Source organism: Muscardinus avellanarius (genome assembly GCF_963383645.1).
Source record: "Muscardinus avellanarius genome assembly, chromosome: 1".
NCBI lineage: Eukaryota > Metazoa > Chordata > Mammalia > Rodentia > Gliridae > Muscardinus > Muscardinus avellanarius.
Window position 1 is genome coordinate 172,831,662 of NC_137786.1, and position 16,523 is coordinate 172,848,184.

Sequence of the window (16,523 nt, forward strand, 5' to 3'; positions counted from 1 at the left end):
GCTATTTATTTGAATTGCAAATTATTGAATAATGAGAAGGTGAGGGTGACAGGCCAGGCAATGAGAACATTTTGGAGAAAAGGGAAAAAGAGGAGGAGGAAAGTGAAATATTTAGGCTGTCAGTGGTGACAAGTCCTCTATTTTTAATAAAATCAGGTGGTGACGTTCCATCTGGCTAAGTGTGGGCCCATAAGGTTGATTTTCACTCTGCGTTGGAAATTATGCTCTAGCCTGATTGATTTTAGCACCTCTTTAATCCAATATCAGATGTGAACATGTCCCGGCCGAGGTGATAATGAAGTCGAGGCTCATCTGTTTGTAGACATGTGTGCCTCTTAGACGAGGCTGGCAAGCCAGGCATGGGGAGCCTCCCCACCTCCATGTGAATGGGAAGGGGCCCAGCTGGAAGAGGTTCCTGGGCAGACCCCAGGGTAAAGTGGCCAGGCCAGACCACTGCTCCCCACCCTGCACACGGTCCAGCCCAGCAAGCATGCAGTGCAGACTCCCAGTCCAACACAAAGGAGTCTTCTTTCATGGTCTCTCTGTAGTGCCTTCCAGATCAGGGCTGCCTGCTTTATGAAAATAGCAGATGTGAGCCTCCTGGGCAACAGGTATTTTGACTACATTATTACCTGCTGAGAAACAGTCATCAGAAAGGAGCCTTTGAGGACTGCTCTTTTTTTTCCAGGAAACTTGCCAGTCACTCATGTAAGATGGCAAATCATCTGTCCTTATGCCCTGCTGTGTAGGGTCATAAAACACACAGGAGTCTGGCATAAGTGTGGCAGCCCTTGGGAAAAACTCACTCCCTGGCCTCTCCAGCCTTTGATTTCTCCTGTGCGTGCTACTCCTGCACGTCTCTACTGCCCCTAGAGGACAGGAAGATCCCGGGGAGGGATGTTTCCTGCATCAGCCTCCTGTGTTGTGGTGCAGTAGCCAGAATGGCTGCCACTTAGAGCTTGTCTCAAATCATTTCTTTCCGGTGCATTGTGGGGCTTCAATTTTCTTCCAGTGTCAACACTGCATAATGTATGGGGAAGTCATCACTTGTTCCCATAGTTTCTGAGACTCTGTTATATGTGAAAGGAAGTATCTTGCCCATTTCCCACCCCACTTTCTTGTACCTTCTTCTCTCTTGCCCCTCACACCCTAGGAGAAACCATAAGCCTTGAGATATAATCTGGAGGTACACACTGGTGCGTGGAAAGCCCAGAAGCTGTGCCCCACGTGTCTGTGTCATCCTTGCTTTCCAGGCAGGCACCATGCCACCTGCACCAGCTCCCTCACCCCCTGTACACACACATACTGCAATACCAGGCTTCAAGTCTTAACAGGAGCTCATAAGCAGAAAACAGCAACAAAGAAGTTAGCCAAAGAGATCAGTTTAAAAACGGAAAATAGAAGTCATAAGGAAAAACTGCAAGAATGGCAGGCAAGAGAAATAATTTGGACTCACTGGACTGAGAAATGGGATTAAGCAGAGCGTGACACCCAGGGAATGCGTGGGGCCCCATGCTTCTTCCATCCATCACCCATCTACCTAATTAATAACCCTACCAGGTGGTTATGATCATCAGCTTCATTTTACAGATGAAGAAAATTGAGGCTTGGGAAGGTGACGTAGCTCATCTATAGTGTAGGTAGCGGTGCTGGGACTGGGGTGTTTGGGCTTTGTCTAAAAACCAGGTAGGCCTTCCCACTGCGGTCAGAGTCACATTCAGATCCACAGCAAGGAATCCCCACCATATTCACAGGCCTGGCTCCAGCCCATACCTCAGCTCCTGGCAGGCCAGCTGCCCCAGCCTGCTCAGCCTTGAGAATATGTCTTTTCATGTTTGTCTTTCCTCCCTTCCCACACTCAGCCTTTCATGCAGGGAGCCTTTGAAGCTGGCCAGAATCCTATGTGATAGTTTAAAATGCTCTGTCAAAGCACAGATGCTATTTAGTTCTGTGACAGGGAAGTTGTTCCCTGGGTATTTCCCCAACACCATGGAGAACCACAACCTGAGCTCTTCTTGGTCCAAAATAAGTCTCTTCCCGGCATTTTTCCATCATTCCTTATTGGAGGACTTCCCAAGTGTAACAAAGAAAAGGCTGAGTGAGGAGCAGGCAAAGGAGGTGAAAGTTCCTACAGAAGACAGAGGAGCCAGTCTTTGGAGATCGGGGCTGGAATCTGGAGTTATCATCCCATCTACCAAGAGCAGGATCTGGCATTAGGACAGATGCTGTCGCCTCTGAGATTGGAAAGGGCAAGCTAGAGCAATGGGTCCAATCCCCTAAGGAGTTTATCAGCGAAAGGAGAATCCTTCATTTGTGGTCTCTCAAGGCAACTGCACAAGTGAACAACTGGGTTGACTTGGAACAGCAGCCAAGTAAGAAGGCCTTAAAATGTGCAGTGTATCATTCATTCAGAAGTAGCTGATGCTATCACTGGTACATACTATACATTTTTAGCCATCAAGCACTGGGGCTCGTTCCGAGAGAGACAGGAATCAATATCCCTGGCCCAGAGTGCTGAGCAAGCAATTCGAGTGCACCGTGACGTGGGCTGTAAGCACAGTGCAGGTGTGCCATGGGATCCTGGGAGGAAGCTGGAATGCTGGCTGGGGAAGGCTGTGTGTATGGAGGAGGTGTTATTCACAAGTTCAAGAACAAAGTGAGGACGAGCCTTTAAGACGCACCTTAAATGCCATAGCTAAAAGGACCTTCTCCAGAGAGATGCTATGGTTAGAAGGTGGCACATAGACAGGACCACTGTTTCCAAGTCACCCCCGCAGGTGGAACCAGGCCCAGCAAAAAGGCAACTAGAAAGATGGCAACCAAGGTACAATTTCAAAAACTAAAAAAGTCCTAAAGGTCAGAACTAGCCAAAGATAGGCCATTCCTCCTGTCAATGTAGCAAGCTCCTCAGCACTGAAATAGGCAAGTAGGAATGCAATGGCCCCGATGGCAATTCTGTAGAAGATTCGAGTATATCAACTGGGAGAGCGGATGAGGTCCAGTGACTTCCAGTTGCTCTGCTATGACTTGCTTTGAACATTCTGTTTTAGAAGAGGAAAGGATGCAGAATTCTAGTCTGAGATCTTGTGGCCTACTGAACTCAGGGCCTTTGGTAGCAGCAAAGGACTCTACTTAGCCAAATAGACCCAGTCTATAGGATTAGTGGCACATCTCAGTGTACCCCTGACCTCTGAGCATATGACTAAAACCCGAGGATCAGGCTCCCTGTTGCTCTAGGCTCTGTCAGAAACATCGAGGTGTACAAAGGGGGACTCAGTTGCCTCAGATTTTCAAACATAAAAGGTCCAGGCCAAGATTTGGAATAAAATTGCCTTGCTAGCTTTGTCTGCAGGACATGGGGGTTAAGACACCAGAGCCTAGCAGCTGCCCACATGTTGCTGGGTACTGGTTGGATGCAATATATTTTTTTACTGAAGCAAAAAAGATGCTGCCTGTTTCGTCTGCTGCAAGCCTAAAATGAGAGAGGCCAGGCAGCAGGTCATCTGAGATGGGGAGGGCCTGGAGACCTTGAGAGCAGGGATCAATCTGATGTAGTGTCAGAGCCAGAACAAGGACTAAGAGGGCAGGTTGCCGCTCAGACCTGCCCACCGTCTTCAGAGGGCCAGGAACAAAGGCTGGGCTACTTGCTCTCAGAGCACGTCAGTGAGCTCATCTGAGCTGGGTGGGGAGTGGCACTCAGTCTTCAGGGATCCCTTTTCACTTATAAGATACTGTGATTCTTAATTGTGTTGTCACCAAACTGCTTAGTTATGTTGTCATGGTAATGGCCTTTGTTGAGTGATCTATCTTAATCAGAGCCAAAATTGCTATAGTGTCATGGCATCTAAGTGACTTGGAAATGATCCACTTGAAACTTTGCATTTTACAGATGAGGAAACTAAGAATCAGAGAGGCTAAGAGATTTACTCAAGACCACACTGCAGTTCATGGCAGAGCCGGCCCTGGGCTTAGCACTCTGGACACCCAGCTCAGGCCTTATTCTGCTTTGTTCTGCTGACTTTCCCCTTGGCTGCAGCTCTGACACAGTTAAAAGGCCCAATGGCAGCAGACTCATCACTCTCCTGAGCCCTGGAAAATGGCTGTCTGTTGCACTGGTTAATTTGCCTTCAGCAAATTCTCTATGGCAAGCCACTTGACGACAGCAACAGCAAAGGCTTTCTGGAGTGGCTGTCACTATTTGTACCTACCATCATATCTTCAGGTGTTAGAGTCCCTCCCATCAAGTACTCGAACCCTTTGTGTGATTGTCTTTCCTTTTTCTCCTCCTCCACCTCCTGCTTTTCCTGCTCCCTCCGCCCTTCTCACCAACCTTCCTCACCCTCCACGCAGCTTTGACTTGGTCACTAATGGCGGCATCTCCATCATCCTTCGGTTCGAGCGGGCACCTTTCATCACGCAGGAGCATACCCTCTGGCTGCCATGGGACCGCTTCTTTGTCATGGAAACCATCATCATGCGCCACGAGGAGAATGAGATCCCCAGCTGTGATCTGAGCAACTTCGCCCGCCCCAACCCCATCGTGTCTCCATCCCCACTGACGTCCTTCGCCAGCTCCTGTGCGGAAAAAGGCCCCATCGTGCCGGAAATTCAGGTACCCAGCCTTCCTGGCTGTATTTCACCATGCATTTACTTCATCTGGACTTTGAACAGGAATCTCAGAGACCATGGAGAGAAAGTGCCCCTCTCAGACCTGGGTTAGACCCTGTCACCCAGCTTGAGGAATCCAGCTGCCACACCCCACAGCAGGTGTGGTGTCAGGACCTGAGGGCCACTGTCTTAACATGCTGAAAACACATGGGCATCTCCAGCCTACCTGGCACACCCCAGCTCATAGGAGTCCCCCACTCTACGGTCCACTTTACTTCCACTTTCTTTTTCCCTCGCCTCCAGGGTCTCCCCTCTCTATTTCTGTTGAAAGTATTTATAATAATAGGTTCTACCAAGAGAAATAAGCCACAAGATCCCAAATAGCAAGCAGTATAATAAAGATTAAATGAGAAAAATGCATATGAGGTACTTAGCACGTCTGACACCTAGTAAGTGTTCAATAAATTTTAGCTATTATTATTATTAAGATTATTTAACACATGCTGCCTTTGTGCCAATTAAGGATTGCTTTGGCTCAAATCTATACACGCAAGTGTTTTACTCAATTATCATTAAAGGGAAGTAATTGGGAAAGATGCATTTTAATCTGATGGAAATCAAGATAGATTCTTTGCCTGACAGAGCTCCCCTGAGCTGGGTGTCCTCTGCCTGGCCCAGCCTGACTTCTAAGGGCAGAAAGGAAGGCCTGAGGAAGGAGAGAGGTGTTGGCGCAGACACCCGGAAGCCCCAGTCGCCTCTCCTGCCTAATGAGAGCCAGAGCTGTGTGCATGTTAATGGATTGCCCCAGCACCAGTGGAGCAGAGTTTATACATTTATGCGTGTAGATTTCATGCCTGGCTGAGCAAACACATCTCTCCACATGTGCCCTGTTGAGTGGCTTCCAACGCCAGCCCACGAGAAGGAAATACAACCATCTCGAAAGTCTCACCGCGTGCACAGGTTGAAAGCTCACTCTGTTTCAGAGATTCAGCACCTGTCTACAGTCTCGGCGGCCAGGCTGACCTTTCCTACGAAATGGTTGTCAGTGGAGACAGAACTTGCAGAGAGAAGTAATTTGTTACTCAGCCCTGGCTCAACTCCAGCTAGACATTTTTCCCAGGAGCAGGGACTTTGGAACAAATGAGGTGCAAGGTCACACCCTCTTCACGGTGGCCCCTGAGCTAGTTTGCCTGCAGGTTCAACGGGGGCACACACCTTGCTTATTGCCAGACTTATGAAATATGCAGAAACAAACTCTCAGAGTTTTCCAACCTCTCACTGCTTTCCCCTTTGCAGGGGCCAGCAGATGTAAGGTGTGAGGGGTGCACACGAGAAGGGAGATATTCAGGAGAGCAGGAGGCAGGCGCTTGAGTCCTGCCTGTGGTCCCCAGGGTGCAGAGCCTGCTTTGCCTAGAACTTGTAAACTGTGTCTTTAGAAGACTGTCTTGGTTCAAGTCAGTCCTTAGACTTGTTTGTGCTCAGGGGAGCAGAATAGGGGTAAAGGCTCACACTCTTCCATGGAATAAACAGAATGAAAAAGGCCCAGTTACTCTGTGAACACGGGGTAAAATAATCCTTGTCTCTCTTGAATAGACATGTTATACTTCATTGACTTAAGATCCCCTTCTTGAGAGAGCACGCAGAGCATCAAGCTAATGAAAGACCTCTGCTCTTGCCATGCGCTGACTCTTCCATCTTGGGCCTGGGCCCACTGTACCCAGTAGATAAAGTGCTGCCCTCCCGAGCACTCTGCTCATCTGACAGTTTGCTGGGGTGGGGACCTGGGGGGTGCTAAAACTTCATGTGGTCAATTCAGCCTCTCTGGGGCTGGCTGAGCTGGGGCATAGACACAGGCACTGCCAGGCTGTGCTTTCAGCTCTGCCTGATCATGTGTCTGGTCATCCTTGCATGGTATCTATTTACTTTCCTGGAAAAGAACGCCATTTAAAATAGATCTTGCTTTTAAAATTTTTTTTGAGAAACATTCCTTCTAGCTCAGGCAGCTAGCAATCAGCATTCATATGGGAGAAAGGTCTCTTCATCGTACTTCCAGCACCACTGATACCCGCGGCCCCATCGTCCTACCTGACAACATTGATGTGCGGGTTATTTTATATCCATGACCTTCCTTCACCCTGTGCTGATCCCTTGAGGAGTTGGGATTCAGACATCCCATGAGCTCTTTAGGACAATGCAACTAGTAAGAGAGAGAGACAGGTTGCTGCTGAGTATCTCATACGCATTATCTGACGCATCCTCTCAATCATGTATGAAATGTTATCACCCATGTTACACAGAGGAGGAGCCTGAGGCTTGTGGAGCTGAGATGGCTTGTGCAGAGTTACACAAAGAATTGACCCCAGAAACCAGGACTTTTCTGGCTTGTTTCCCTTCTCCCTCGATCCCTTTTCTTCTTTCTCCCTTTCCTCCTTTTCCCTTTCCTCCTTTTCCCTTTCCTCTTCCTGCTCCTCCCCATTTCTGTTCCCCTGTCTTCTTTTTCCTTTCTCCTCCTTCCCCTTTCCCACCTCCTCTCTGTTAGATTCGTCCTCCACCTCTTGAACACCAGAGCTAGGCCATGATCGTCCTGCCTCCCCTGGGCAATTCAGTGACCCCACCCAGTGACCATCCCTTGCTGTGCTCTGTTTCCCACTCTAGGCTCTGCAGGAGGAAATTGCCATCTCTGGCTGCAAGATGAGGCTGAACTACCTGAGCAGCCGCACCCCTGGCTACAAATCTGTCCTGAGGATCAGCCTCACCCACCCCACCATCCCCTTCAACCTCATGAAGGTCCACCTCATGGTGGCCGTGGAGGGCCGCCTCTTCCGGAAGTGGTTTGCCGCAGCCCCAGACCTGTCCTACTATTTCATGTGGGACAAGACAGATGTCTACAACCAGAAGGTGCTCGGGCTCTCAGAAGCTTTTGGTAAGCTGTCCCCAGAGCACCTTGTACCCAGAACAAGGGGACACTAACCACCTCTCCAGCTGCTGCTTCTTCCCCTTCTTATCCCAGATTAAAAATACCTGATGCTTAATTGGCCTTTAAGACCTCTCAGTGACCATCCATGATGTAAAAGAATGTACTGAAAAACCTGACTGTGGAAAGTTCCACCATTAAAAATGGCTACAAAGGCCGGGCGTGGTGGCGCACACTTGTAATCCCCACGCTTGGGAGGCAGAGACAGGAGGATCATGCAGCTTCGAAGCCAGCCACACTGGCTTAAGGGACCCTGTTTCCAAATAAAAAGTATAGAATAGGTCTGGGAGTGTAGCCCAGAGGTAGAAGGGCTTCCAGGAATCCCAATACCACCAAAAAAAAAAAAAAAATGGCTACAAAGAGCTGGGCATGGCAGCGCACGCTTGTAATCCCAGCATTCAGGAGGCAGAGACTTTGGCACCTGTGCTAGTGGCTTTTTTTGTTTCCTACAGTTTCTGTGGGTTATGAGTACGAATCCTGCCCAGATCTGATCCTGTGGGAAAAGAGAACTGCAGTTCTGCAGGGCTACGAAATGGACGCATCCAAGCTTGGAGGATGGAGCCTGGACAAACATCACGCCCTCAACATCCAGAGTGGTGAGTGGGCAGTGAAGTCCTTGTGTCACGCCAGGCTGGGACCTTGTCTTGTATCCCATGTGTTCTCTGCACACACACACACACACACACACACACACACACACACACATACTCACTTTGAATTATATGGGATCTCATGTGATCAGTAAAAAAAGTACTTCTCACTGTGCTAAGCACTGGAGATACAGAAATGAGAGGCCTTGAGACTTTACGTAGTCAAATAGATCCTCACCAAGCAATTTCAGTGCTATGCCTGGGCCACACCATCACAGCGCTGGTGCAGGACACCACGGAGGCCCAGGAGGAGTATCTCTCTCAGAGTCTTGGTGTATTGAGGTATCCTCAGGAGAGGACTCCTGCCTGCAGTCTCAGAGAACCTAGGATTATCCCTGTGTCTCAAGTACGGTGGACATTCTACAGGAGGCACTGTACATGCCACAGCACTGTAGCCTCAATGAAGAGTAATTGGCAAGAAGGCCCATTGTGATTTGAGCAGAGAGTGAGATGAAGGGAATAGTAGCCAAAGCTGAAGGCTCTAGCTGCCAGAGTCCAGGGAAAGAAGATTAGGACTTTGGACTTTATCCAGAGGCAAATGTCAAGCTCTGCAAGGTTTAAAGCACAAGAGTGCGACCATCACATCAGTACTTCAGATAGCTTCATCTGACCCTGTTCCAGGACGGGACAACTAAGCATGTAATGGTGTCACTTACCTCCTGCCTAATCTAAATGTGCAGCGACCCATGAAAGCCAAAACTCACTCAGCCTTTAGGGTGGCAGGGAGGAGACAAGAGGCAGGCTCCAGTTTGGAGGCTGTGGCCATATGCAGATGGAAAAGGATGATCAGGAAGAGAAAGAAGAAACAGCAGAGGAATGGGAGGAAGGTCACAAGTCATAGAGTTCCATCTTCCTTTTTTGTTGATGGGAAACCAAGACCCCAGAGCAGTAGAAACCCATGCAAGACCATGGATCAGCCTAATAGGAGCAGAATGAGGCACATACTCTCAATCTTGACTCTGCCTTGGTGAGAGGAGACTGAGTTTCCCTCATTCATGGGTATGGATGTCAGGTCCTGTGTTTGGCACTGAAGATACAGAAAAGAAAAAAGATGTAGTCTACATACTGAAAATGGTATTGACATAGAAAGCAAAAGACCAGTGAGTCAGCAAGAATCCACGCTGTCACGGCTGAGTGCAGGAGAGAGGCACACCTACTCAAGAGGCAGGATAGCTGAATGACCAAGAGCCCGACTCTAGGGCTTGCCCACTTCTCGTCTGTGTGGTCTTGGCTAAACTGCCTGGTCTGTTCCTCTGTTACAAGAGCAACAACTGTGTCGTTTTAGAGGTTATGGTGAGCATTAACTCAGCACAACAGTGTTTGCCTGCTCAGTCCCTCTGGGTTTCACCATGGTGGAAAGGCACAGCCTCGGGAGATGGGTCTCAGTCAGGAAGTGGTTCACAGAGACCTCACATGTATTGCAAAACCAAGGTGACTCTGTGGCAGACCACAGACAGAGGGACCCAATTCTGCTCCGTGGGTGATTCTGTTCTTCCTTCCCTACCCAGGTATCCTGCACAAAGGGAACGGGGAGAACCAGTTTGTGTCTCAGCAGCCACCAGTCATCGGCAGCATTATGGGCAATGGGCGCCGAAGAAGCATCTCCTGCCCCAGTTGCAATGGCCTTGCTGATGGCAACAAGCTCCTGGCCCCCGTGGCCCTCACCTGTGGCTCTGATGGGAGCCTCTACGTGGGTGACTTCAACTACATCCGCAGGATCTTCCCCTCTGGAAATGTCACCAACATCCTGGAGATGAGGTACGTAAGGTGGTGTCCTCCCGCAATTCCTGATCATGTCCCCTTGCCAGCCTAGAACCCAACTAGGTTACCCACTGAGCCCAGAAGAGTGGGACTGGTCAGACTTGCCTGTCAGACTTTGGGACTTCCCACTTCCCAGCACAAGCAGGTACCTCCTCCCTCAGTGCCCTGCAGTGAAGACAGCCTCTCATAGGATAGAGAGATGTCCTTGGCATCCAGTTGACATGAAAGGCTGCTGGCAGCTGGGAATTACACTCCTTGGAGTCATGCAACCTTCTTAGCACTAAATTAACTCAAATTCATCATATGAGTATCTATAAAAACAAGGGATGGCATAATACTGGGTAAGTCTCCTATGGCACTGTCACCTGCTTATTTAGCACTTATCAGAGGCAGGGTCAGGTCCTCAGCTGGCCAATTGTGAGACAATACCCACAAGCCCGATCCACACAGAGCTCCTCTGTTCTCCCGGTGCTGCAGAACCAGCTAGGTTGGCCTTTTTTCCCCCTGGCCCTAGTGCTAAGCACAGCCACACTTTCAGCTCTGGAAGAGTTCGGTATTTTTCCAATTTTGTCTCTGCTTCCCTGGACCAGACATTTTTAGACCCAAAGCTCTGTCATAGGGAGGGCTCTGAGGTTATAGAGAAGTTGAGCTTTAGAGGTAGGGGAGCCCCACTTTCCCTTTCAGGAGAAATGGCGCCAGGTCCCCTCACAGCTATTTAGGGAATGGGACCCAACTGCCTCCTGGGCAGGGGTCCACATGAGCAGGACACGCCCTTGAGCTGGAAAGCCTTCCTCCAAAGCAGGCAGGGGAAAAGTTAGACTCCTGGAAATATAACAGTTCAGGGCGGTGTTTATTATCACCCTTTGACAGATGAGGAAAAGGAGGCTAGGGGGATTTAAAGTGCTCATCCAAGGCCCAGCTTCTAGAATGGCAGACCCAAATCCAGAAGTGCATTACCAGCTCTGCCTCACTGAGAATTCCAGTTGCCACCTGGCCCGATGAAGACCACTTTGACTTAATGCCTTGTAAAGCCATCCTCTGCTACAAGAATCTCGTGCCACACACACGCAGAAGGAGGGCCTTCATGGCCCTGAGAGAAGTGTGAGTACCCACCTCCTCACACAGGGATGAATGAGAGAAATTTACATGCTGTGGGCCCATAGGAAACCATATATCAAGCTGAATGAGAAGTGTGCCACCAATGGAAAATTCTCTGCCTTCCTTCTCTCGGTTATGAGGCTGACTGGCATAGACATCTGTCAAGGAAGAAGGAAGCCTTGAGTGCATTTGCTTCAGTCGGCTGCTCTTATTACCGTGAACATAATGCCCTCGAGGGTATTCACTTCAGTCGGCCGCATGTGTATGGGCTATGATGGAAAGACCCAAGGACCAGGGCGCCAGCCCACCTTGGCAGAGAAGCCATAACTTTGGACAAAACATTCACCTCCCTGGGCCTCCACTTTCACATCTGTAAAATAAGAGATGCTGTCCCCCCTGCCTCCCGCCCACAACTGTTGGGGTATCATGTGAGACAATGAATAAAGAAGGGAGGAAAAAACGGAAATTAGAAAGAAAACTAAATGAGTCAATATGTTTTATCGTTCTGATATATTCTCCTCCAGTATTTTTCCCCTAGGCTCGTTTCTCTCATCCACCACCACCCCATCTAATTGTAGAGTATCTCCAATTCTGCTCCTATTATGAGTAGGGTCTTGGTAGATCCCCACGTGTTCATAACTCTTTTTAGGGAAGTGAGGACGTGGAGACAGACCAGCGAGCCTGTGTATCTCTGGGTACACATCATACAGGGAAGAGCAGCGACTGTTCCAATCTCTGTCTCAGCCCTTGTTAAAGCAGCAGTGTATGTCATGCCAGTCCTCTTCCCCCCACATCAGCAGTGGGGTTGCAGGTGGAACCGTGTCTCTTCTGTGAAATGTAGCTGCTTGTAAGTGAACTCACTGACAAGTAATATCCAATATAAAATATATCAGTGTCATAGCTGCTAAGTCTTTATTTATTACAGTATTGTACAGCAGCATTGCTGTCAAGTTCTCAGGCTGCTAATAATGCTTCTAACCCTGCCGCTAACACCTCCTTCTTTCTTCTATTCCCTGCTCTCCTGTCTTCTGTCAGAAATAAAGATTTCAGACATAGGTAAGCCAACCAGCGGAGAATTTCCCATCCCTCCCTGCCTTGCTGCATGTTGTACGGGAAGCTGCATGTGTCAATTTCAGATGGCTCAATGGCAAAGGAATGCTGTGTGATTGGAACTGATTGGGGATAGTCAGTTGCAATGGGAGGAAGTCATTCATAAGGCTGGGAGCGGGTGGGTGGCCAGAGCTGGAACTCCTTGAGTCTTCAGCAAAGTGAGCAGTTACCCTGCAGTCCATAGACATGACAGACCAAAGGAATAGGGGAAGGAACTTAAACTTTGGCATGGTAATTTGAATGCCACAGTCTACTTAATCCTTTGAGTAAATGAGGATATCATCCAGACTGTGTTGAGTAGCTTTGATGGTCACAATGGAAAGTCCTGAGACTTTGACACCTTGGTCAAGTGAAGAATCTGAAAGGAGACAGGTTTCAGATCAATGCTTCTGTGGGCATTCCAGGGGTCTCTGCTATGGGATGCCATCAGGAGGGTTGCCAGCCAAGAACAAAGCAGGCCACAGGGACTGCCTGCAGAGAGCAAACCCCCAAACAGGAACTTTGTCACAGTGTAGACCTGTCACTGAGGATCACAGTGACACTGCAGAGGGTCTAGTCAGACATGCCAAAAGAAGCAACGCCAGCCATTACTGGATAACAGAGTCCCCCAACCCTACACACATTAGGATGATCTGAAAAAGAACCATGGGCAGAGAGCGCTCTGGTCAACACGGCCACAAGGTGGTTCTGACTTATCCACCTGTGACTCAGATCAAAGTGGCTAATGAAATCTTTCTATATAAATAGGTGTATCATTTTTGTAATAATTTCAGATGATATCTTAAAATTATAATATTTAATGTGTATAGAGCATTTACTGTGCAACAGAGAGAAAAAAATATGAAATGTCCATGAATCATAGCATTTTGTCCCCAGATCACTCTACAAAATAGGTTCCCATGATTACAGCTAATTTATACGTGGGAAAACTGAAGCTCCCTAGTTGTGTGGCCTTGAAAGAAGTGCCTCATTTTTCAGAGATTTCTAAATTGAGGTTACTAAAATCTTCCTCAGAGGATTCTTATAAGGGTCAAAATGATATTTGACAAGTGTTTGGCATTTTCAAGCTCCAGAAACGATCACAGTAGTAGTGATAATGATAAATACAATAGGAGACTATATATATATAGCTATTGTTAATATATTATTATAATTTATCATCATTATTATTGTATGATGATTATGATGCCACCATCTTTCAAAAAATGAACTGAGTCCTCCTACACCCAAAGATACATGTATTCAAGTAAATTAAACAGAAACTAGGAACAAAAGTAAAAGAAGAAACATATCTGTGATAGTATCTCGGATTAGACTCTGAGCTTCATGGCACCTACAGTAAATAGGAAAACATACTTGCTTTCATGTTTTGCATTATCAGAAATGGAAAATATACTACATCTCAGAAGATAAACATTTTTTTCCTCACACTAAAATCTGATTTATGCCATTATATTATGGATGATATTGAACGCTGCATTGATATGTGTCCTTGACTTTAGTTTTGCAGAAAATGCAGAGGTATATTCCAAATAAAGATCTTGGATTAAAACATAGCATTTAGCATTGAAACATTCAGTCAGTGGTGGTAGCTGCCTGGGAAAGAGTTGTGATACAGACACAGATGAGGGGAGACTTGGGCCACTGGGCTAGCACTCAGCTTTTCTGATTTTCAGTCTTATCATGTACCAATAGAAAGAATAGTAGTTTGATTATTTTTTTGTTTCTGGTCATCAGTGACCTTTTGATACTTCCATGGTATGAGTTCAAAACTGGGTTTCTACCCTCTCTCAGGTGCTAAACACATTTCTAAGGTTAAACAAAGTAGAAGGGAAAAGGGGAGTCACTATATTGGAGAACTTTGTCCTCATCATCCATTAGCTGCCTCAGCCGCTTCCAGGAATACATTTGAATCCATGGGGACAACCTCAGTTTCTGTATATGTTTGTGTCCCCAGATAGGGCTCATTTCTGCCTTTGCCAGCTTAGGCCTCGATGCCAGCCTGCTATGTTGGACATACCCAGTACAGAGACCCATCATCCCGTGAGCATTGTCCTTGGTGAACCCCTTAAAGGAAAAAGCATCCTCACCTTTCCCCAGATCTCTTCCCTAGAGTCAAGGAGGAATGCTTGAAGCCCGTTCTTAGAAGTACACTTCAACTCAAGCCTTACTCAAACCTAGTTACACATATTATCTCAACAGAGACCTCAACTGGCCCAGAAAATAAGTTGGACGGGACAATATTATCCCTGGCATACTTAGTTTTTCCAGTATGTACTAGGAGAAGCTTCTAAAAAGGAACTTTGCTTTAAAGATGCCATTTATTGTCTCTCTTTTTATTTTTTTATTTATTTTTATTTATTTATTTATTTTTTTTTTGCAGTACTGAGGATTGAACTCAGGGGTGTTCTACCTCTGAGCTACACCTCCAGTCCTATTTTTTATTCTTCATTTTGAAACAGGATCTTACTAAGTTGCAGAGGGCCTCAATAACTTGCTGAGGCTGGCCTAAAACCTGTGATCCTCCTGTCTCAGCCTCACAAGTACTGGGATTACAAGTGTACACCACTACACCCAGCTGAGTGTCTCATTTTTTTAATGGACCGGTCACAAATATTTACATTCTTCATACAATTCACACATCTTAAAGTAGATGTGGTTATCCCCATTTTTCAAATGAAAAATAAAAAAACCTGAGGCTCAAAGTATCAAAGTGATTTTCCCAAGTTTGCTTAATCAAGGTGGGTAGTAGAACTGGAATCTGAACCCTTGACAGTGTGGCTGCAACACTCAAGTTCTTTCCACTGGTTCTGAGAACCAGTGAATGTGGTTCTTCTGGGGCTACTACCTGATGAGGTTGAAGGACACTGCTTTGCACGAGGTAGATCTTACTTTGAGAGGGGAAGAATCCTCACTCAGAAGCAGAGAGTAGGTCATCTTTTGTTACAATAAACACCTATGCTTCCACTTCCTACTAGAAACTCCCTGCATCATCCAGAAAGAGGGTAGAGTGAGGACTGACTTCAGCTCACTAACTGTAGGAATGGTACCCTGAAGGCCTCTAAGATTTTATGTCACTTCCAGAAGGGCCAAGGCTACATTTGGAATTAGAAAAGAAGGTAGATCCTTAGGGACCCCTGCAGCAATCTCTGGAAATAGGGCTGTGATCCAGTTCTGTGCCCAAGCCTGCTCAGAACACTGGGAATCAGAATTGGATCAGGCGCAGTCCTTAATCGAGAAATGCTATCTATGCAACTGGGCCTGGGGTCTCAGCTATATGCCATCTGCCGCCACATGCCTGGTTATGGTCGCAGAGTCGTCTGAGGCCTTGCTACTCAAAGTATAGGCAAGGAACATTGGCCAGAAATGTAGACTCTCAAATTTTGTACTCTAGAATTACTGAACTGAAATCTACATTTTAGCAAAATCTCCAAGTAGTTCATGTGCACATTCAAATTTAAAAATCACTGCTCGAGCCAGGCATGGTGGCACATGCTTGTAATCCCCACGCTTGGGAGGCAGAGACAGGAGGATCGCGCAGGTTCAAAGCCAGCCTCACTGGCTTAAGATACCCTGTTTCAGCCGGGCGTGGTGGCATATGCTTGTAATCCCCGCGCTTGGGAGGCGGAGACAGGAGGATCACGCAGGTTTGAAGCCAGCCGTGCTGGCTTAAGAGACCCTGTTTCCAAATAAAAAAGTATGAAAATAGGTCTGGGAGTGTAACCCGGAGGTAGAAGGGTTTCCAGGAACCCCAGTACCACCAAAAAAAAAAAAAAAAAAAAAAATCACTGCTCAAAGGCTGATTTTCCCAAACCTGGCTGTGCCGCAGAGTCCCTGGAGAAACCGCAAAGGTTGCCTTGCAGGCCCTTTAGTCACTGTAGCTAAGGCCTTTTCTTTAAGCTTTCCAGATGACTCTGATGTCTAGAACCATCAATCTAATATCAGCAGCAGGTGCTTTCTATATACATTCCAGCCAGGTGCTTTCTATATATACTCCATATTAATTCTTGCATCCACTCATATATTCAACAAAACTTTCTGGAGCATTTACTCTGCATCAGCCCAGCGGGAAACACCAGAGAATGTGGAGTTGTCAATTTTCCCCTACCCTGGAAGAGATGGAGTTGCCAAGTTTCCCCTGCCCTGGAAGAGTTTAAGATTTCATTGACAAGGCAGACAACCAATAGGAAAGCATCTTAAGGCATTACAGATGCTAAAAGTATAATGTTCCTAGGCTCTGTGGAAACATATGAAGGAAGTAGCCATTTCTATCACTGGGGAAGAAGTGGAGCTTACAGATGAAGTGATGCTCAGACTAAATC

The 16,523-nt window shown here is 47.2% G+C and overlaps 1 protein-coding gene across 4 annotated transcripts in view; it reads left to right on the top strand.

Annotated features, from left to right (window-relative positions):
* Nucleotides 1-16,523, top strand: part of TENM4 (teneurin transmembrane protein 4) — a gene marked incomplete at both ends in the record, with an annotated part of 389,090 nt that overhangs the window by 323,005 nt on the left and 49,562 nt on the right. For 3 of the 4 annotated variants that reach the window (XM_080708704.1, XM_080708705.1, XM_080708706.1), the window contains 5 exons: nucleotides 4,351-4,612; nucleotides 7,264-7,531; nucleotides 8,035-8,178; nucleotides 9,741-9,990; nucleotides 12,127-12,147. In XM_080708704.1, the coding sequence (XP_080564830.1) occupies nucleotides 4,351-4,612; nucleotides 7,264-7,531; nucleotides 8,035-8,178; nucleotides 9,741-9,990; nucleotides 12,127-12,147 (945 nt within the window). The remainder of the gene's footprint in view (nucleotides 1-4,350; nucleotides 4,613-7,263; nucleotides 7,532-8,034; nucleotides 8,179-9,740; nucleotides 9,991-12,126; nucleotides 12,148-16,523) is intronic. The other variant, XM_080708703.1, reaches the window with a different exon arrangement.